Here is a 22,017-nt window from a genome sequence, read left to right as displayed (position 1 = left end):
GGATTTTCCTTCTGTCTAACCTCCCAGTTAGGACTTTCACCTGGCTTCACTCATCAGGATTTTTCAGTCAAGTATCCAGTCACCCTTGACCTACTTGACTCTCCTTCACAATCTCACCACATGAACAATTGCACCTGCAATCTCCATGTCTTGTCTTCATGTATTGTCAAACATTGAAACCCAAACATCAAGACTCGAGCTTGACTTAGTCCAAGCTCAGTCAACTTGGTCAACCTTGAACTGAGGAATATTGCACCAACACTCTTGTGTCGAATCCGAGTTCATCTTGAAATTCCATCTTGAAGTTGAGCTTTTTGAATTCTTTGACTTGATAAATTTTGCTCCAACTTCTTCACCCTCTAGCCTTTTTGCCCCTTTCGGTGATGATTCCGGTAAAGAGCGACCTCGCTCTGATACCACTTGTTAGGGTCGTTTTGGTGCTAGAGGGGGGTGAATAGCTCATCACGCGTCTCGTTGCTTGCTTCTTGGTGATGATGTGCAGCGGAATAAATAAGAAACAAACTTACAACGCTAACACAAGGGATTTACTTGGTATCCACCTCAAGAAGAGGTGAATAATCCAAGGATCTGTCCCTCACTCACTCATCAATTATGAAAACACTCCTTTATGGTAACTATCGAAGGCGGAGAAGCCTTACACAAACTCTCAATACAACAAGAAAATAAAAACAAGCTTATATAATACAAATCTTATAAGATTTACAAAACCCTAGCTTGCTTCTTCTCCTTGTGGAACGCCTCTTGACCTTGGAAGTGCAGTAACACTTTGCTCCAAGAAAGCTTCAAGAACTGGCATGGACACCTGAGAGTGATCGTGAGAAGTGGAGAGGAAGATATGTGTGGAGAAGGACGCTCGCCAACGACTTTATTCTGCGCAACGGTCGCCTCCCAATCGATCGGTTGATCGATTGGGAAGGCTGAATCGATCGACTAATCGATACAGCCTTCTTCTGTGCTTTCTAGAAAGCGCCTGCATCGATCGACCGATCTATTCAGGCTTCCTCGTGATCGTGCGAGAAAACCTAATCCACAATCGATCGATCGATCGATCGATTGAAGGTGCCCGATCGATCGCCAATCGATCGGCTAATCGATTGGGAAGTGTTCTATGCCTGTGACAAAGGCTCCCAATCGATCGACCGATCGATTGGGCCGCTGCTTGTCGCAGCACAGTGCCATCAATCGGCTGATCGATTGAACCACTGTTCAATCGATCGGTTGATCGATTGGCCTCCCCTTGACTTGCTTAAACCAAGTCTAGGGTCCCCAAATCCAACATCAGGTCAACTGTGACCTGTTGGAACCTCATGCCTTGCATCCAATCAACCTTGACCTGCTAAGACTCCTTCTCCAAGTGTCCGGTCAATCTCTTTAATCCACTTGGACATTTTTCTTCGTGCCAAGTGTCCGGTCAACCTTGACCCACTTGGACTTCCACCAGATGTCCGATCACCCTTGACCTATCTGGATTTTCTCGTGCCAAGTATCCGGTCAATCCTTTGACCTACTTGGACTTCCACTAGATGTCCGGTTAACCTTGACTCATCTGGATTTCCTCGTGTCAAGTATTCGATCAATCCTTTGACCTACTTGGAATTCCACCAGACGTCCGGTCAACCTTGACCCATCTGGATTTCCTTATGCCAAGTATCATGTCAATCCTTTAACCTACTTGGACTTTTCTCCTCATGCCTGGCTTCACTCACCAGGACTTTCCCACTATCCGGCTTCACTCACCGGGACTTTCACCTAGCTTCACTCACTAGGATTTTCACCTTGCTTCACTTACCAAGATTTTTCAACTGCCTGGCTTCACTAACCAGGACTTTCAACTGTCTAACTTCTAGTTAGGACTTTTCCAGTCAAGTATCTGATCAACCCTTTGACCTACTTGACTCTTCTCTACATCTAAATGATCAATTTTGACCAGAGGGGAATTATATCAACAATCTCCCCAATCGAACGATTGCATCCACAATTTTCATGTATTGTCAAACATCGAAACTCAAACATCAAAACTCAGGCTTGAGTCAACTCAAGTCTAGTCAACCTGGTCAACCTTAACCCAGGGGATATTGCACCAACAATGATCACAGGAAACAAAAGACACGAGGAGAATGTAGTGGATATTTATAGCCCTATAAAAGGTAGTCGACTCATGAGAAAAGGTGCATGTACAAACGCATCAAACCTTAATTGCTTAATGCATCTTCCATCTCTTCTTTGAAGACTTACTTGAGCATTAGAGTGACTGCGCTAAAGGACCCCTTGGTCTCCATTCTAACTTCATCTTCTCGGCATGTTTCCTTCACAGGTCTCTCATAGAAGTTTAGTAAGGCCACGTGGTTAGGTGATCAACATGATAGCCAACCTTAGCATACAATCACCGACGAGTTGACCATCGATGTTCTCAAGTAGAATCATTCAGAATTATTGTTATTGATAGATCCTTTTACTCAAACACTAGCATGAAAGGTTAGTTTGCATGAATCTTGTTATGCCGCGTGAAATTTGAAGTCATTAACATAGTAACTAGAGTACATTATTATCTTACGGAAAGGTCCAAATGCAAGATTGATTATCTCGGAATCTTACACATTTGATATTATACGATCGTTCACCTATAAAAGTAATGATATAAATTAAATGGAAATTTGATACAGATGTATAAAATTTAAATTATTCTCTAACTTACATAGATTAAAACCATAATATAAATTTTGTCTCTAACTTTTCAACTATCTCACCTGCACCCATTGATGAATTTTATAGTTGTAGTTGTTATTCATACAAGCTGACATGGAATATAATTTTAAAATAATTGGGATAACAAACAAACATAATGGGATAAATGTTTGATTAGAGAAGTCAACTCATTTTATGTAAGTTTTGACCTCATTACAGTTTAGGAGTATGTATGTTCTTACAATATGGTATTCTTGTTGAGTTAAACATCTAGAAATATATGCACCCATTAACTTACTAGGAAACTTGAAAATAGAACGAATCTTTGCATCTATTGGCTCAGTATCATCAGAATTTCGATGACACTTGCAATGTTTGGTTTTCACATTATCAACAAAATAATATGAGCAGAAAGATGATACTTCTTCAACCAAACAAGCATTACATATTGACCTTTCAACTCTTGTTTTATTACCAGCATTATTTTTATTTTCCTCAAAAATTATTCAGATAGATACATTTATCCATACTACCTCGTAAGGTAAGTAAACTGGTAGATATTTCATTGAATAAAACAATTGGGTGGAAAAATATGCTCAAGCTTACATAGTATGAGAGGAATGTTTATTTCTAGCTGAATCCATCATAATACACCTCATTGTCCAATCTCTGAAAAATAGATTCAATTCTGTAAGTACTTACCAAACATTTTAAGAAAAGAAGTCATGGAATGATATTAGAATAAGTCTTTGCATGAATACATGATAATCATGAATTTTCATTCCAAATATCTTTAACCTATTCATATCCACGCATCAAGCCATATTTAAGGCATACTCATATGGGAATTTGATTTTTTTTCAACCACTACATAAAACTTGCTTACTATCTTAGTTTAATGTATAAGAAGTCATTGAAAATTTATTGGTTATTTCATCATGATTCAACTCATTGCCTTTGCTCTCCTACATTGTGTCGATCAGATCTCTGACTCACGGGGCTCTGCTCCCCAACGTCCTTCAGATCGGATCCTCTTGACCCTAGAGACTTAGCACTCTTCAACTCCCTATAAGATAGACATGTATATAAGCAAACCCAACAACCCATGATCAAATATTGGGCCCCCTTTTACCAACCTATTATCCCACTATTTGGGTCAGGCCCAACAAGCCCAATGAGTCAGTCGACTTATGAGCTCATTCCATCATTAATGTTGCACGTGGAGTTGTCAAAAGCACATGGAACATTATCTTTATACATATACGGGATATGAGTAGTGTTTGTACGATGGGACTATGCAATACAACAAAAATACAATGATGAGACATTTTCCTTAACCTAATATGACATTTCATTAATGTGAGGATTACAACGGTATTATAAAGGTTCCCGCCCCCACAAGTGTAGATGTGTCTTTTGCTTCTCACGCATCTCATATTCGTCTATTGTCGATCTTCCACATTTTTCTCTATTTCACTAATTTGAATGTTGGAATGACTGCGCTAGGGAACCCCTCACCTACTTACTAACTCTTTTTCCTCCTCCACCTTATGATCTTGCAGGTGATCCCCCTTTAAGGTCTTCTTCCGATCAACTTTGAAGTTAACTCACTGATAGTTTAGCTTTCACATATTGCAAACGAGATCATCCATCATTCAAAAATGGGAAAAAAAACATGGATCTACCAATATCTTTCAATTTTGGTTGCCACTCTAAAGCTTGCTCCACCCTCAGTGCTACTAGGCTATTGAACCTCTGCTTAAAACAACCAATTCAATTCCATGTCATTCCTCGCAAGAATTTAGTGCCGCAATAGCCATGGCAATTCTCTCTCTATTGATCCTCTATTTGAAACATCCAAATCACTGTCCCAGAATTTAGACGCTCTGCCACTATGTCTATTCTCTCTCTATTGAACCTCTACTTGAAACATCCAATTCCATGTCCTTCCTTGCCAAAATTTAGAGCCTCAGCCGTCGTGGCAATTCTCTCTCTCTCAACTTGGATGCTAGTTTCTAAGAGAGCATGCTACATTTTGAAATTCTATGAATAGGACCAATGGTGAGAGATGGCCTTGGCTGCATATGTCAATATTGACAGGATTAAAAAAATAATCAACTAAGTAATATCGAACGGGTTATCAGTTTGATCTCATAAAAATTTTCTATCGGTTACTATAGTAAATTAGAAAAGACTCATGGTAGGTAGTTTAAAAGTCCAGCATCTATAGTTTTGTCCCCTCCCCTTCTTCTAATTTGGAGGACAAATCCTTATAAATGTGTCATAGTTAGAAATCGAATCACAGATATCTAGATTATAACTGGACGCTTTTCCACTCACTGTAGCCCTAGAGGCTATCGACAGGGATTAAAGCATGCATGATTGTGAGGCACATAAACTCTATTTGTCATAATTTTTCTTTGCATAAGGTAATAATTCTATCAAATGAGATTCAATCTCAGCTGCTCACACCACAATTAGCGGCCTGGATTAGATCTGTTGGAAGGTGGTGGACTCTCAAATAACTTTCTAAGAAAAGAAGAGGAGTTGTAATATTAATACTTGTATTAAAAATGATTTATCTTATAACTTTACATTACATGTCTATTTATACTAGCCTTTAAAATCATGGTCATCTGATCACATCAACACTTCATTTGGGTTGATCAATTTTTAGATCTTGACTTTCATGTCAAGCTTGACCTTTTGGTTCTACATGATTCTACGTGGGAGTTACCCATAGTATTAATAAAGTTATGATTCTTGCAAGGAAAAAGAGTCATCGTTTACTTCTCCGATGGAATATCTACCATACCTGAGTTGTCGATCATTAAACATTTAGAATGGTATACAAATCAGCAAGACTCTGCTAGAAAGTACTCGGACAAAGAATGAAATAAGGATGGAGGAAGCTATATATAGAGAGGATATTAAAACCAATAGGAATCAACGAATTCATATTTTCCTTTATTGACGAAAACAATTAGGATACTTACTGAAAGTGTTCAACATTCATAATCATGTCTGAAAGTGAAAAAAATGACGCACATGTTATGTGGCTGTGATGTTGACTGCGAGGTGATGAAAACTTTTATGATGTGGATGAACCTATGCAGCAAAAATAAGAACTGAGAGAAGAAAGCGTTAGTCACTGAACTAGGGAGGGATCCCTAGCACAAGCACTCCGACGCTCAAATTAGAACAATCGCCGAGTGAAATAGAGAAGAAGATGAACAGTATAACAATAAAATATGGATGCATGTGTGTGTGTACGCGTACCTGCACCTTTAGGAGGAGATTTCTTATATAGTGCTAATTTTTCCCTGTACACAAATATCAATGCATTATCAAAAAAAACTGACTATTCTGACATTCTGACGCCTTCCCTAAAATAAACCCATCGTTTTTGTGTATTGTAGAGTAGAAGCTTCTTCCGTATAGTGTGTATAGGGGATATTCCTTTATTTTCTAATAACGCTTACATAAAATGTCAAAAGGATTGTTGAGATGTTGGACTGATGTGTCATTAATACGCTTTTGGTGATGGGTTGGTCGAATGTTTTATAATGTCTGATCAGGCCTAATCCGCATGGATGAGGAGTCCGATCGGCTATAGAGCACTGACCCGTTTGAGGACTCGACCTCTTAAAGACCAAAAATCTGCTCAGACAGGGAGTTTGATCAGCCTAAGGTTTGCTCGGACAGGGAGTTTGGTCGGCTAAAGAGCGTCAAACCTCTCGAGGACTTTGGCCTCTTGAAAACTCAGTATCCGCTTAGACCGAACAAGGAGTTTGGCCAACTAGATCAGTCCGCTCGGACATGGGGGCCAGTCGAACCGACCTGGGATTTCATCGGGCCGAGGGGATTCAGTATCTGACCAAACCAAATATCCGATCGGTTGGACAACTCGGTGCAACCGTACAACCATGCCGACCCCGAGGTTGACCTTTCTTAATTTTGACTGCCACATCGTCGGAATGTGCTAGAGGGGAGGGGGTGAATAGCTTATCGCACTTGATTGTTTGCTTCGTTGTTGTTGATAAGCAGCAGAATAAGACTACGAAGCACTCTACAATGTTAACACAAGGATTTACTTGGTATCCACATCAAAAAGAGGTGACTAATCTAAGGATCCACACACGACTCACTCTCCGCTAATGAAATACTCCTCGGTCGCAGCTGGAGGCGGAGAAGCCTCGTACAAACCCCACACAACAATAATACAACACACGCAAGAAGAAAATACAAAGATACAAAGAAAAAGCTCATTCTTCTTGCTTACTTGTTGCTTGTTGTTGCCTCTTAAACCTTGAAAGTGCACTAGCACTTGCCTCCAAGAACCTTTAAGAACTGGCGGTGAGAGCTCGGAGAGAATCGCTGAAAGTGGAGTCGAAGGTTTGCGGAGGAAAACACTCGCTAACGGCTATCACCTGCCCAACGGTCGGATCCTAATCGATTGAATGTCTCTCAATCAATTGGGGAGACTTTGAATCGATCGATCGATCGATTCAGAATGTCTCTGTGCTCTCTGGAAATCGCCTGAATCGATTGCCTGATCGATTCAGCTTCTGTGCGTGATTTCGAGTTCCCCAATCGATCGGCCAATCGATTGGAGGTGCCCAATCGATCGGTTGATCGATTGGGAACGCTCTGTGCGCGCAATATAAGCTCTCAATCGATCGGTCGATCAATTGGGACACTGCTTGTCACAGCATAGCCCCAATCGATCGGCTGATCGATTAAACAGGGGTTCAATCGATTAGTTGATCGATTGATCTCCCTTTGACTTGCCTAAACCAAGTCCAAGGTCTCCAATTCCAACATCCGGTCAACCATGACTTGTTGGAACATCATACCTAGCATCCGGTCAACCTTGACCTGCTAGGACTCCTTCACCAAGTGTTCGGTTAATCCCTTTGACCCACTTGGACTTTTCTCCTTGTGGCAAGTGTCAGGTCCTCCATGACCCACTTGAACTCCCTTCCACCAGATGTCTGGTCATCCTTGACCCATCTGGATTTCCTTTTGCCAAGTATCCCCTCAATCCTTTGGCCTACTTGAACTTCCAAATATCAGGTGTCCGGTCAACGTTGACCCACCTGGATTTCCACATGTCTGGCTTCACTCACCAGGTCTTTCCATCTGCCTAACTTCACTCACTAGGACTTCCCATCTGTCTGGCTTCACTCACCAGGTCTTTCCATCTGCCTAGCTCACTCACTAGGACTTCCCATCTGCTTGGCTTCACTCACCAAGACTTTCACCTAGCTTCACTCACTACGGTTTTCACCTGGCTTCACTCACCAGGATTTTCCATCTGCCTAGCTTCACTCACTAGGACTTCCCATCTGCCTGGTTTCAGTCACCAAGACTTTCACCTACCTTCACTCACTAGGATTTTCACCTGGCTTCATTTACCAGGATTTTCCATTGGCCGATTTCACTCACCGAGACTTTCACCTATCTTCACTCATTAGGATTTTTCCATTGTCCAACCTCCAGTTAGGACTTTTCCAGTCAAGTATCCAGTCAACCCTTTGACTTACTTGATTCTTCTTCACATCTAACTGGTCAACCTTGATTAGAAGAGAATTGTATCAACAATTTCTCCAAACGGACGATTGCATCTGTATTCTCCATGTATTGTCAAATATCAAAACTCAAACATCAAGACTCAAGGAGTCAACCCAAGCTTAATCAATTAGATCAATCATGACCTAGAGATATTGCACCAGACTTCAACCTTAATTTCAGAGTCTATTTTATTGGCTGTGTCAATTCACTTCTTGGATCATTACAACACATGAATTAGCGATAAACACTGTTCCAGAGACTTGCTGAAATTCATTCAAATACTGGAGAAAGAATCCTCTGATTCTAATAACGGAGCTTCTTTTACTACGACAAACAAACTCCGCTGGATGTCTAATTAATGTTCCACTCTTGGAGACATCCTGAAGAGGGTATATATATATATATATAGTTATTACTCTTTCGTCTCCTTAATTGCTCCAGCATTCTCTTCCAATAATGAATCCAGCTTTCTTTCGTTTCCATGAAATCAAAACAATTGCATGTTCTATTTGTGCGTATATTTTTTGTTTGTATATTAAAATTCAACAATTGGGACCTTCATAAACTATAAGACCCAAACTTTCGATGTGTCAATTCTTCCTATCCTCCAGCTGATAGCTACATCTCCAAGTACAACGACCGAATGCTCAACCATGAAATCCACACCTTAACAAAACTAAAATTAGAATCACCGTCAATTATCGATTGCTCTCCTTTCCTTCCTCCACCCAAACTCTGTATTAATTTTTTTTTTTTAAAAAAAAAGAAAAGAATCATGATAGTTTAATCGTATTTTAATAATATATGAGACGAACTGTTTCGTTCCTAGTCGATCAACTACGCCATTGAATAGTAATCATTTAGCTATTTGTATTCATGAAGCAATAAAATTAAACAGAGCATTCTTAATCGATCATTTTCTCCTGAAAAATGAATAAAAAACAAATCTTTCTTCAGCCAAAATGGCAGTCTCAGTCAACTGTCATTGCATATGCTTCGCTTTCATCTTATCTCTGGACATTGATTAATTCACGGCAAGTGGTGCAGTGCATTCTGTCTCTCTCTTCTCATGTGAAAAGATAAATAAATATGCACAAATGAGCAATTCCATTTAATCTAACGATCCACAAAGAAATAGTCTGTATGATTAAATATCGTCCATTTGTTTTTTGTTTTTATTTTGAGAAATTTGGTCGTCACATTTCGGCAAAACCGCCATATAGAGATAAGTATTCTGTTCCTTTCTCTTCTCTAGAACTTCCCACTTCGTCTCCTTTCTTCCTTCGTCAACCCCCTTTTCCCCTCGCTTGCGCGGCGATTCCCGTTGCTATTTTGATGCAAAGTAGGATCTTTCGACGACATCCGAGTCCCGATTCACGGCGCCAGGATTCGACTTTTCGGTCGGCGATAAATTAAGTCGCCGTCGTGTTGGAACTCGATCCCCTGTTTCAGCGACTCCAAAGATCGTATTTTTAAGCGGCGAGCGAGCGAGCGAGGATCTGGAAGTGATGGTAAAGGCCGCGAATACATCCTTTCCTATGCGATTTAGGGATTTGATTGATGGATTGCGATTCCTCCAGGTGAGCCCGATGTTTTCAGCAGCCGGAGGGAACAGGGAGATGGGTCCGCCGCTATGGCTGAGGCCGCTGCTGAAGACCAGCTTCTTCGTTCCCTGCGCCGTCCATGGCGAATCCAATAAGAACGAGTGCAACTTGTACTGCCTGGAGTGCACCGGCCAGGCTCTCTGCTCCTATTGCCTCCCCGAACACAAGGATCACCACGTCGTTCAGGTTGTTAATTATTCTTCTCAATCACAAACAAACGCTCTCTTTTTCATCGATCAACTGAGTCTGATTGAACAATTCGATTTGTGTTGCGAATTTGTTTAGATTCGGAGGTCGTCGTACCACAATGTGATCCGAGTGTCGGAGGTGTCCAAGTTCATCGACATCTCCTGCATCCAGACTTACATCATCAACAGCGCCAAGATCGTGTTCCTCAACGAGAGGCCGCAGCTGAGGCAGGGGAAGGGCGTCACCAACACCTGCGAAATCTGCTGCCGGAGCCTTTTGGATTCCTTCAGATTCTGCTCCATCGGCTGCAAGGTTTCACCTTTCCATCAAATTTTCCGTCGGAATAATCGATCGGTTTTCTTCGGCTCCATCTACGATTAATTAAATTATCTAATACCTTCTCTGTGATTAATTCCTATCAGCTGGAAGGGATGCGAACGGACCCGGAGCTCACCTTCGTACTCCGCCCCAAATCAGGACGCGACTCGTCGCTGATGCTCGATTCAGAATATTCCGACGAGCCATTGACGCCTCGCAAGTTGCGGAAGACGGCGCCGCCGTTCGGCCGGAGCTTCATCCAAATCCCGGCCTCCGCCGCCACCCACTCCGGCAACGAAAGCAGCAGCATTTCACCGGGGACGCCTCCTATCGTCGTCAGCTACCGCACCTCCCCGCGGAAGGGCGTGCCGCATCGAGCTCCTTTCTGAGGAGCTCCGGCCGAGGTTCAGATTCATAGTTACCTATAATTATCATATTGTTCATAGTAAATCATCAAATTATATAGAAAAATGATGAACACACTGTGAATAATGTAGCAAGAGTATATGCTCCATATCATTATCAGTTTAGCAAAGAAAGGGAAGAAAAAAGTATTGATTTCTTTCCTTTATATTGTACATAATTTTGTCAGAGCCTTTGATAGTTTTATAATGTACAATATTGTGCATACAGTACTGGTGCAAGGGTGATTAATGTGAGTAAGTTTTTTGTTTTTTGGGTGCTTCAAAAGAAAATATTTTTTTCTTCTGTTGCTGTTGCATGTTGGTGGTGGTTTTTTACGTTGTCCTATGGTGCTTCCAATCGTACTGCCAAAAAGGAGAAGCTTTAGGTATTATTAATCTAATAATTCAGCATGCCTTTTGTACTTGAGGCAATGAGCTGTGTCGATTAGGTACACATGCAATGCCAAGGCCACGCAGTGCAACGCATTTAATTTGGTTGGTTTTGATGATTATGATTAATTATTATTAAATGAACTGATATAAGCATTAGTGTTCTATTTGGTGAAACTTTGGTGACATATCTTATTAATTATCATGGAATTTGAGATGTTGATGATATGCAGACAGAAAAATGCTTTTATTTCTTAATTAATTATTGTGTTCTATTTATACTAACTTGCGGACGAGAGCTCTTGCTGGAAAATGTTTTACTTGCATGGAAAGCAGCTGAAGGGGAAGGAAAAGAGAAGGAAAGTAGGAGAGAGAAAGAATGGAAATTATGGATTACTGAATAAAGAAGATGGTGCTGATGGAACATAACAACATTCAGGGGAGATGAGAATAAGAAGCATGCAGTAAGTAGCTGGATTGTACTTCGTAGATTGTAGAATAAATCTTAAAGTTCATGATACAGATAGGTATGCAGTCAATTCTGAAGAAGTCGTGCATCTTTTATTTTTATTTTTAAAAAAAGGACAATGTCCCTAACACTTTTCTTCAAGTTGCAAGATCCAATTGGAACTAATCTTAGACAAAGTCCATAGGCCCTTCTCTACATTGGATTGCCTCTCCTTCTCCAACATGTAGACTAGTATGGAATATATATGATTGTCCCACTGGCTGGTAACAGTTGGTTTGCCCATGGTGTTGAGCTGCAATATGATTTCATTGGGCTTCTTAATTGGCTATGAAAATACTAAGCCATTTAAGCTGTCCATTTCAAATATAAAAGCCCGCAACTCCAAATCCCAAATCACAACCGAGCACCAGACATCGATTGGTTTCTCTTCCTTCGTTGTATTAAACCAATCCTTCTGTTGTATTTTATCCAATCGATCAGTAGAATTTCTCACCCATTTGATATCGAGTTAAGATTTGTTTCTCTATTCTATTAGGTGCACTTACAAGTTAAGATGTTAAGTATTATATTTAAAGATTGAAAAATAATATGTTGAGAGAAAAATCTTAGGGATAGACATATAAAGTGATGGACTCACAGAAATAAAAATAATGAGTCATTAATTTGTGTGTCTTGAACTTTTCTCTATGTTTAATAAAATGATCTAATTTATATTTAATAGTGGACTTAATTGATGAATATGAATTTTATATGTAAAGACCTATTGATTAATATTTTATCTTTGTCATGATAGCTTTCCAATGAACTTTGGTCTTGCCCCAAGGGAAGGCTACCATCATACTAGAACCTTTGCTGAAAGAGGAAACAAATATCCTATATATGCATATATTTCTTATGAAGATGATATGAACTATCAACTATGTGAGACGTAAACAACCATCCACAAGACTTTCCATTGTTTGTCAAAAGTAAAGTTCAGGTGATCCTGAAGGAAGACATTTATTTATAAGGATTATGTGATAAATCCTTCAAAAAGAAAAAAGTTCTCAAGTCTAACACGAACCAAGGAATTTATGAGGATGAAATTACATCTTTATAAGAGACCACCAAAGCACATCAGATCTTGGATTGTTGCGACAACTGCTCTCGCAGAATTCTTCGCATAACCTTGTTCGAAGCAGTTCGTGGCAGAGAAGCCATCGGCACGATGAATGAAACCTTTTACAGGAGCAACAAGCAAGAAGGCATCACAATAGTATGATGGTATCTTTAGGAATGTGACAGAAGATGAACAAACAAGAACCTTAAATAAAGGATTCAGTTTCTTTTGCAGTGCGGAGTTGAAGGCCAGCTTCAACTTGTCCAGATCTTCTTCTTCCAACCGATATTGATCTTTAAAGACAACAGCCATGAATAATTGCTCAGGCCCACCAGAAGACGGTGGAACACCGATTGCAGCAGTCTCGAGGATGGTGTCATTGACACTGTTACATACCTGTTCAATCTCGACAGAACTCACCTGAGTAAATAGCAGATTTGACAATTGATTAGAACATATTTGCTCAGAAGGATGAAATTATTTTGCTCTCAATGCGCACCTTGATACCGCCTAGGTTCATCACGTCATCTGCACGACCATATGGCCGATAGTATCCTCCTGGAGTACGCATAAATATATCCCCATGTCTTCGAAGTTGCTGCATGTTCCAGCTTGATTAAGCTTGTTAACTCGAGGAAATGATATCATATGTAGAAAAGTGGTTCCTGATCAAGCCTACTTGCTTCACAAAGACTAGAAAGTGTAGTGAAATCAAAATGACTTACTTTTCCATTGTAAATTGGCATGCCCTTAAAGTAGACATCATAATGATCAGCATTCAGTAAAGTAGTTGATGCCCCAAACATTGTTGGATCAAGGGCGACCTCGCCTATCCCAGCTACATTGTCCGGCTGTGATAGATGGCAAAAAAACTAGCTTTCACCAGGTAGATGAATATATATCTTCTGAAGTGAATTGCCAAAAAATAAGAATAATATCCCTGATAATATGAAGCTTTATTATGCACCAACCATAAACAAAATGTGGTTGCTATGACCAATGAGAAGCTATGCACTACTAAATAAAAGTATGGTCTAAATTCCTTATTGTTAACTGATCTTTTCCACTGATTACATGGGTTTCTTTACTGACAATTCTAACTTCTAAGCACAGCCAAACAAAATTAGCCAAGTTCAAAAAAGAAATACTGACAAGTGGATTCCCGTCGCCATCAAGGATATAGATTTTGCATCCTGGAGCCGATGTACTAAATGCAGCTAATGCTTGCGGCTGCAATAGGGTCCCTGAAACAAATGCACTTCCGATCTCTGTGCCACCACAACATTCAATAACTGGCTTGTAGTGAGCTCTGCCCATAAGCCAAAGGTAGTCATCCACACTAGATGCCTCACCAGTCGAGCTAAAGCAACTATGCATGGGAAATATATACTTCATTAGTTTCAGGGTCAAAAACATGCCAGAATATCAAGCTTCCAAAGTTAATCTACCGAATGCTTGACCAGTCAAGGCCGGTGGTGCAATTTTTATCTTTCCATGCGCGCACAATACTTGGAACAACACCAAGCATTGTTACCTTGGCATCCTGCATTGATTCAAAAACTGTTAATTGACGATTTTTGTTCTGGAATAAATTGCTTGAAGCTCCACAGACCTTGGAGTAAGCCACTGAGAGACAACAAAATAAATTGAAGACTACAAACATAGCCATTCACTGAAATTATTTCATGTTTTAAGTATTTTCCTAGTAATGAGCAACACCAACGTCATGAATTACCAATATGAAACTCCAGAAGCATGCTTCTCAAAACCAGCCTACAGCTGTTATTAAATTTGTATAACAAACCGTATCTATTTTCATGGTGTCTGGAGCATTTTTATTAGTGGTTTAGATGATACCAAATAATCTTCTAAGCCACATTTTGATCCATTCATAAAATAAACAACAAAAATAAATAAATGCAACGTTTCAATGACATGTAGACATGAGACTCCTATCAATATTTTTTGGTAAGAAAATCTTAATCTTCCCGACATAGTTTATTTGTTGTCTTTTACAATTTTTTTTTATTTTATAAATTAATTAATATATTTCATGTTTATTTTACTTGAGTGGGAATGAAGTTATAATTAAGTAGAACAAACTGAGAAGGTAAGAGAGTAAAGAAATATCCAACACACTGTGGCTTAGGAGGAGAGACTGACATGAGGGTGCTTCGAAAAGTTTTTTAAGCGTGCTTTGATTTTTTTTTAAAAAAAAAGAAGTAAAACGTCAAAACTAGGGGGTGGGGGTGGTTTTGGTGTCTTGCCCTATAATCAAGGAGCCATGAATCAATTTTCTCTTTCCCACGTGATGGACCATGAAATAAATCCTTATTTCAAATCTAAACCATAAACAACTCAAAGAATTAATTCTCATGATTCTTCAAAAGGTGTTGAGAAAATCACCATAGATGTTATCCTGAAGTGAGTTGCTGCAGGGTAAACAAGTAGAAAAAGTGGAATAAATTGTTCTATAATCCAATTTCTATGTTAAAAAAGGCAACCATTGTTAGAGCTCTAGAAAGACAAGCATGTCTAACACAAGAGTCGTTTTCTGAGTCACTTCTTAGTTCTCAAAGATCTTTTGCTGTTGCATTTCAAATGCAGGCACATGACTATGCATGTGACAATAAAAGATGCATGTTTCAGAAAAGTAACATCACCATTTTGCCCCAATATAGTTTCAAATAGGTGTATCAACTCTTACTGTATTAACATAGCATACATACAACTAAAAAAAAGAAAAAGATCCATCCTTTTAAAATCTGCTAGCGCAAAATAAATAAATAAATAAAGTGAAGCTATATAACCTGTACAAATTTTGTGAATCCAGATCCAAGAGGAATGCCATGGTATAAAGCCATAGAAGCTCCATTTATTAAAGAGGCATAAACAAGCCATGGACCCATCATCCAACCAAGATTAGTAGGCCATGCAACAACATCACCTTTACGTATGTCCAAAATTGACCATGCATCAGAAGCAGCCTTTAGAGGGGTTGCATGTGTCCATGGAATTGCCTTTGGCTCCCCTTGCAAAAGGAGTAAAGCAAACAATACTCAAAACTCCAGAATCAGATACCTGTTTAGCGATACGTATGCCTATGAAAAAGAAATTATCAAGTTCAAATATGATGTGCATGTTTCCTAGAGCAGTGATCTAACAGGGTTCTGTGAGTTGTGACTCGGACGGCGGGAAATTTTAAGACAAATGCAGTTGAGGGTTAAGATCTATACAATCAAGACTATTACCTGTAGTTCCAGAAGAGAAGAGGACGTTCATAAAGGCCTCAATAGGTTTATCCACTGGTTCATAAGGAATGTCTCTGCATTTGCAGAAGAAAGAAAAACATAGATACAGATGATAATTTAGAGAAATTAAAAACTCAATAATTCATTGATTCAAATGTCAATTTAAGCACATATCTATAAAAGAAAATAGAATTTCACTAACTATTTTTGGTATACAAAAACTTTATGGTACCAAATTCACTAGTCAACGATGTAAGGAATAACACTCAATAAACACTAGTGTGTTTCATTATTATGTAGCTTAACTTATAATCTATTTTTATTATTTAAAATTCGTTAATCACCCTTAGAAATATATATAAAGCAGCAATCATCAACTTGCTCACTTATTTATCCATCAATAATGAAGACCAATCTTGCTGGGTGCATCATCCTAACAGTTCACAGGTTAAAGCAAAGGTAAGCTTAATGCATGACTCTCCTACCTATATGGGTATGGTAAGATCAATGTTCTCGTCGAAAGCACAGTTTAATCATTTAAACAAAGTTTTTTTTAAAAGAAAAGAAGCATGAATACAGGTGCATACTTGGTATGTTTTACTCTTTCCAAAAAATTATGCCAAGAAATATCATCTGCGCGTAATCCTGTTATTGTGGTAGAAACTCTTGCTGAAACGACGATTGCTAAAGGAGCATGAGCTTCCACAACTTTACTATAAAAACCAAAAGTTATGCAATTAGAAACTAGAATCTATCAAATGCTTACAATAACACTCCAAGGGATATTATGTACATCACCTGTACAGAGGTAGTTTCTTTTCACCTCGAAGGATATAATCCTGCAATCAAAGTTAACCATTTGAATAGGACAAAAATTTGAATGTTAGTATGAAGTTTTCCTGATTATGATGAAAGTTTGATATTATGCATAGGGCTGTAAGATTAGTGTTCGGCTAGATAAAGCTCATTTATGTTCATTCAATAGTAATGGAACATATAAAATAATCGAGCTTGAACAATTTATTAATAAAACTTATTGACTAATTTATTTAAAATTTAATTATAAATTTATTTCTTTTTTATTCAAGTACATAAAAATATAGTAATTTATAAATTTTTATAATGTTAAATTATTCATAATATACTAAAAATAAGAAATTAATATAAGTTTCTTGTATTGGATAAAGGTTTAACCTAATTTGTAAGAGGACAATGACACTCTTAGTTGAACTCGATAAAAAGCTCAAGCTCGGCTCAAGCTTGATAAGATTTTTAATAACCAAGCTCGACAAGTAAATAAGCAATCTTAAAGACAGCTAAGCTCAGTTCATCTCGTTTACACCCTATTTATGCATCTTTGTCTCTTAGTATCTCTTTAGCAATAAATACTTCATGTTTCAATCAACATTCAACCTTTATCAACGAGTGCAGAAAAACCAAACATGATATTAGTGTCTCTGCTCGAGAAAAGCTTGCTAACAGGAAAAATAACCTGGGTGAAAATTGCTATTGCATTTGCTATGTTGAGCCTCGTCTCTATTTCCTTGGGGACAAAGCTATCCGCTATAGACACCACCACATAACCTGCTAATACAATAGCTAGGTAGATGACAACAGAAGTCACAGTCATTGGCATGTCTATTGCAACAGCAGATCCTTTGGGTAAACCCAGTGTATCAAGTGCATTAGAAACCAACCTGAAAAATCAAAGAAACAAATGAAATTACAACAATTGTAACTGGCTGTTCATCTAAGATTAACTAAATACAAGAAAAAATATAAAATAAATTATACCAGACTTTAGTCCGTAGTTCCTTGAATGTCATGGTATTTACAGGTAAAGCATCATATCCTTCATCTCTCCATATAATTGCAACATCATCAAGGTTTCTATTACCATTCAAACTCAAGCATAAACTGGCAGAGTTTAAATAAGCCCCTGGCAACCATTGCCCTCCAGGATATAAATTATTACAGCGTAGAATGCAAGATGGAGGCACCGGAAATGAAATATCCATCTCTTCAAAAACCATCTTCCAGTAAGCCTACTAATCCGAACAACATATCAAAGAAGCCAATTCAAGTCAAATTTAAAATCCATTAATAAGCTAACAACGCATAGTACGATTTCCAAATTTTGTCCAGGTATACCTCTGGGTTAGCCACTGAAAATGTCTGCAAATCAGGAAAGCTTGATGCTGGATCTTTGTATTTGTCTCCAAGTAACTCTTTCCCACGCTTCTGCAAAACCCTGCCTATATTTGTGGCGGCAGCGTTCTCTCTGGTTTAGGGTCGTTTCAAATTCATCCACGGGACAACGATGGTACAACGAAAAGATCAATTCTATATTTCGGAAGACGTCATCTTTTGTCACTAGCGAGACTATCGTGCTCACTAATTTCTATTTTAATGAAGGTTCAGAAATCGAACTTCCAAATACGAATTATCCATGGAAACTAACAAACTTGTCGGAAAACTAACAAACTCTAATTGATCAAAAAACACGAATTATCAAACACAAACAACCCCAAACAAAATCGCGCGATCCAATCCAACTCCAAAAAGATGAAAAAATTACTTGTCGGGAAGCCAAGCTGGAGGGGGGTCGGGACGAAATCCCCTGTAGCACCCGTAGTACAACAACTGATGAAGGGGAAAAGGGAGTCTAGGGCTTAACAGTTGCTTCGAGATGGCGTCCCAAGCCTCCGGACCGGAGCTCCCTCGCTCCGAGAGAATCCGCCGTAGGGCAGCATGGAGCCTCTGCGCCACAACCGGAGGAACCCCAGTGGCTTCGATCTCCTCCGCCGTGACGTCGGCTACCTCCATGCCCGCCAATGGACTAATGGAGGCTCCTACCCGCCACCACTGTCTCGGGTATAAAAAGGGAATTTTTCAATTTAGCTCTTAAGCCTTAGCTTATTTCAAAAGCACCCCCTGTACTTTTGAGGAGAAAGTATATGATATAGTTAATGGATTTAATTATAACTAAGTTAGATTTTATATAGTTTTAAATTAATTTCCATGACAATAATACATTCTTAAAGAGATTTATTTTACGTCAAATATAATATGAAATTACTGAGATTAAAAAGAAAAAGAAAAACGCCTTTGATTAGAATTAAGTTATGATTGCATTATCATTATCGGCCACTAAACTGCCGTTGATTAAATTTTTAAAAATAACATTACAAAGGAAGAATAAAAACAATTTATACTTTAATAGACTCTATGAATTTTTATAAATATATATATAATAAGTATTTTTTATGACATCATTAAATGGAAAATAAAAAAAATGAGGAGTAGCTTTGTTTCCTGATTAAAATCCAACAACATAGTTTGTACACCATAAAATTTATTGACCTATTGAAATAACTTGCATACTTATAAACTATATCAATCCGGGAATATGATTTAATTATTGTTGAATAATGTGATACAAGATGATTCGTTCGTCCCAGTATTAGGGCATGCTTATCAAAAAATAAATAAATAAATAAGTAGAAGAGCTCAAATTCCAAATGAACAAATTCAAATTTGAAAAGAATCTTTCTGATTTTCAAAAAATAAGGGGCAAAAGGATTGATCAAGAAAGATTTTTTATTCTTATTTTATTATAAAATTATAAGATCGTGATTTGATCCGCATATGTTTGGTAAAAGAAATAATTTTCTCTTTTCTTTTAATCGTAAATGGAAAGTGTTCAATTGGAACGTGATTGAATTGGTCTTAATTACTCTTTAGTGTGTAAGACATTTGGTGATTTTGTAAAATATGACGATTTAAATACAATTGGGGCAAAAGCAGATTTTACCATAAATTTTCAGCTACCGATGGACAAACTAGGAAAAAGACCACTGTCCTCGATATTAATCTCTGAATTAATAAAAAAAATGATTGAGGAAAATAAATGCTGCAGTACGGAAAATAGGTTGTGGAGAAACAATTTATTACATATAATAGTATAGTAATAATTGTGCCATAGAAGTACAATGCGACGGTAAAAATAAATGAGACGAACTCTAATAAAGGCTCTAATCTCTGGCTGAATATGCCTGTATTATTTAAATCACGTAATAATATTGATCTTCTATTGGGATGTTTATCGGATTTATCCGGATGGTTAATAAATTTTTTATTGAATTTATTTAGATAGTCAGGAAATTTTTATATATAGTACTAAGTCGGTGACATTTAGACTATGTTTAGTTAAAGGTAATATAATTAAATTTGTAATGTAATAAAACCAACACTTAAATATCTGAATTTTAAAAGAAAAAAAATAAAAAATAGTAATATATTAGTAGTGATAATGAATATAAATGGATAAAATATATAGATAATTTTGTAACTCACTGTGACATTGGATCAGAAAATGTAAAATCGATGTTGGATAAAAATAAACAAATATCCCACGAAATAGGCAAAATCTAAAGCGTATGTTTTTTTTTTTTTGAGAATTATCAAAGGGCACCATTCTCTCGTTTATTATCACAAGACTACTCCACCTCATAATTACCTTTCATTAGTGGGTCTGGGTCAAATCCTGAGTAATTATCCGCTCTCTACGTTATTTAATTACAAAGTTATTAGTCATCCATATTTTTCTTCTATCGTATTGATCTAGAAATATATCGATAAAAATACTACACGAGTGAATCATGTTTTACCATCATAATTATCCATCACTATTGTGTTGCCATGGGGACGAATTAGTAAAGTCGCCGGTGCGAGCAAATATCTTTTACCAACATAATTGTCTTTTACTATAAAATAATAATTTATTCTCATTATTATCTCTCTATTATTTTTTTATCTAAAATGACGTGCTGTAACAACTAGGAACTTGCTCATAACTACTATAACTGAGTTACAACAGTTATGCAGTTTCATATTTGACATAATATGGGAAAAAAAAATTAAAATTGTTCGGAGTCTCCAAAAGAATTTAAATTATATTTTTGAACCCCAAAACCTTGTCATTTAATGTTCCACCTCATAAAAAGTTATACATATCTAAACGAGATTTGATTTGATATTGTATATCCTGTGATTCAATTCAAGTTAAAAGTTACGATATCTCAAAATTTACAGTTTAACATTCGTATTATAACAGTTATGATTTCATAGTTACTAAAATGTGAATGTTAATTTTAAATTTTGAAAAACTATAAATTTTTATTCAAACTGAACTATGAAACACATAATATATTAAAATTGAAGTTCGTTTAGAAATATTCAATTTGCTATATTATGCGTCCTGTTTTTTAATTCGAGTAAAAAGTTATATCCTCTCAAAATTTAAAGTTTAACATTAATATTGTATAAAAGTTATGTATCATATATCAAATCAAAATTCGTTCAGATATTAATAGTGTGGAACTCGTAACGGTTGATTTCAGATTAAAAAATTATCGTTTAAATTTTTTTGATAGTCTCTGAATAATTTATCTTACAAAAATATTTTATATTATAGTAATTATGATATCGTAACTACTATGAGTTCATAGTTGTTATAAGGCATCGATTTTAGTTAAAAAAAAAAAACAGAAAGATCAAGAATAATGAGAATAAATTGTTATTTTATATTTTACAAGATGAGTGCCTTTTCTTTAATAAATCAAGAAGGATGCCAATTCGTTAAAAAAGAAACACTTTTAAATTTTTTCCTAAGATGTAGAGGAAGTCATGATAACATGGAAACGAAGGAGGGTATGCCAACCGCAGCTTCCCCTTCTCGAAGGTAGGAGTAGATAAAGATTAGATTACGAACGGTATAACATTAGTATGTTTATTATATTAAATGTGTTATGATTATTAAACGAAAAGGCATGAATAGCCAGTCAAACCATACTCGACTCGTAGGGTTAAACATTTGATTAAAATCGAATCCATTGAATTGAATAAATTAAAAATCGAACAAATTATTCTTTTTTTTTTAAATCAAACGAATCGATTAAATTTTTCAATAAAAATTAAATAAATCAAACTGATTAAATATCAATTAATTTAA

General features: G+C 37.3%; 2 protein-coding genes across 2 annotated transcripts; one reads left to right on the top strand and one right to left on the bottom strand.

Moving 5' to 3' along the window:
• The first annotated feature begins 9,520 nt into the window (after positions 1-9,520).
• LOC122009951 (protein RGF1 INDUCIBLE TRANSCRIPTION FACTOR 1-like) lies at positions 9,521-11,065 on the top strand. The gene is made up of 4 exons (XM_042566277.1): positions 9,521-9,791; positions 9,861-10,070; positions 10,170-10,385; positions 10,496-11,065. Exons 1-4 carry the CDS (start codon positions 9,789-9,791, stop codon positions 10,778-10,780), a joined length of 714 nt encoding a protein of 237 aa, XP_042422211.1. The 5' UTR covers positions 9,521-9,788; the 3' UTR covers positions 10,781-11,065.
• A 1,511-nt stretch (positions 11,066-12,576) lies between these two features.
• On the bottom strand, positions 12,577-18,870 carry LOC122033642 (probable acyl-activating enzyme 17, peroxisomal). The gene is made up of 14 exons (XM_042592713.1): positions 18,583-18,870; positions 18,156-18,285; positions 17,799-18,049; positions 17,497-17,701; positions 16,803-16,843; positions 16,592-16,717; positions 16,005-16,078; positions 15,564-15,784; positions 14,202-14,296; positions 13,906-14,122; positions 13,479-13,604; positions 13,253-13,351; positions 12,958-13,173; positions 12,577-12,872 (listed from the first exon to the last, which is right to left on the bottom strand). Exons 1-14 carry the CDS (start codon positions 18,828-18,830, stop codon positions 12,771-12,773), a joined length of 2,151 nt encoding a protein of 716 aa, XP_042448647.1. The 5' UTR covers positions 18,831-18,870; the 3' UTR covers positions 12,577-12,770.
• Positions 18,871-22,017: the final 3,147 nt, after the last annotated feature.

Source organism: Zingiber officinale, chromosome 1A, assembly GCF_018446385.1.
Source record: "Zingiber officinale cultivar Zhangliang chromosome 1A, Zo_v1.1, whole genome shotgun sequence".
In the NCBI taxonomy this organism is placed as follows: Eukaryota; Viridiplantae; Streptophyta; class Magnoliopsida; order Zingiberales; family Zingiberaceae; genus Zingiber; species Zingiber officinale.
The sequence above is the reverse complement of the archived record's forward strand: the minus strand, read 5'-3'. Positions and strand labels throughout refer to the sequence as shown.

Bases quoted from the DNA above. Each gene is read 5' to 3' on its own strand.
- LOC122009951 (XM_042566277.1), top strand. The intron at 10,071-10,169 runs GTTGTTAATTAT...GAATTTGTTTAG, and splicing joins AGGATCACCACGTCGTTCAG to ATTCGGAGGTCGTCGTACCA. The intron at 10,386-10,495 runs GTTTCACCTTTC...AATTCCTATCAG, and splicing joins TCTGCTCCATCGGCTGCAAG to CTGGAAGGGATGCGAACGGA.
- LOC122033642 (XM_042592713.1), bottom strand. From the start codon at position 18,830: ATGGAGGTAGCCGACGTCACGGCGGAGGAGATCGAAGCCACTGGGGTT. The intron at 16,844-17,496 runs GTTATTTTTCCT...CTTTGATTGCAG, and splicing joins CAATAGCAATTTTCACCCAG to GATTATATCCTTCGAGGTGA. The intron at 13,352-13,478 runs GTAAGTCATTTT...TGGAACATGCAG, and splicing joins TGCCAATTTACAATGGAAAA to CAACTTCGAAGACATGGGGA.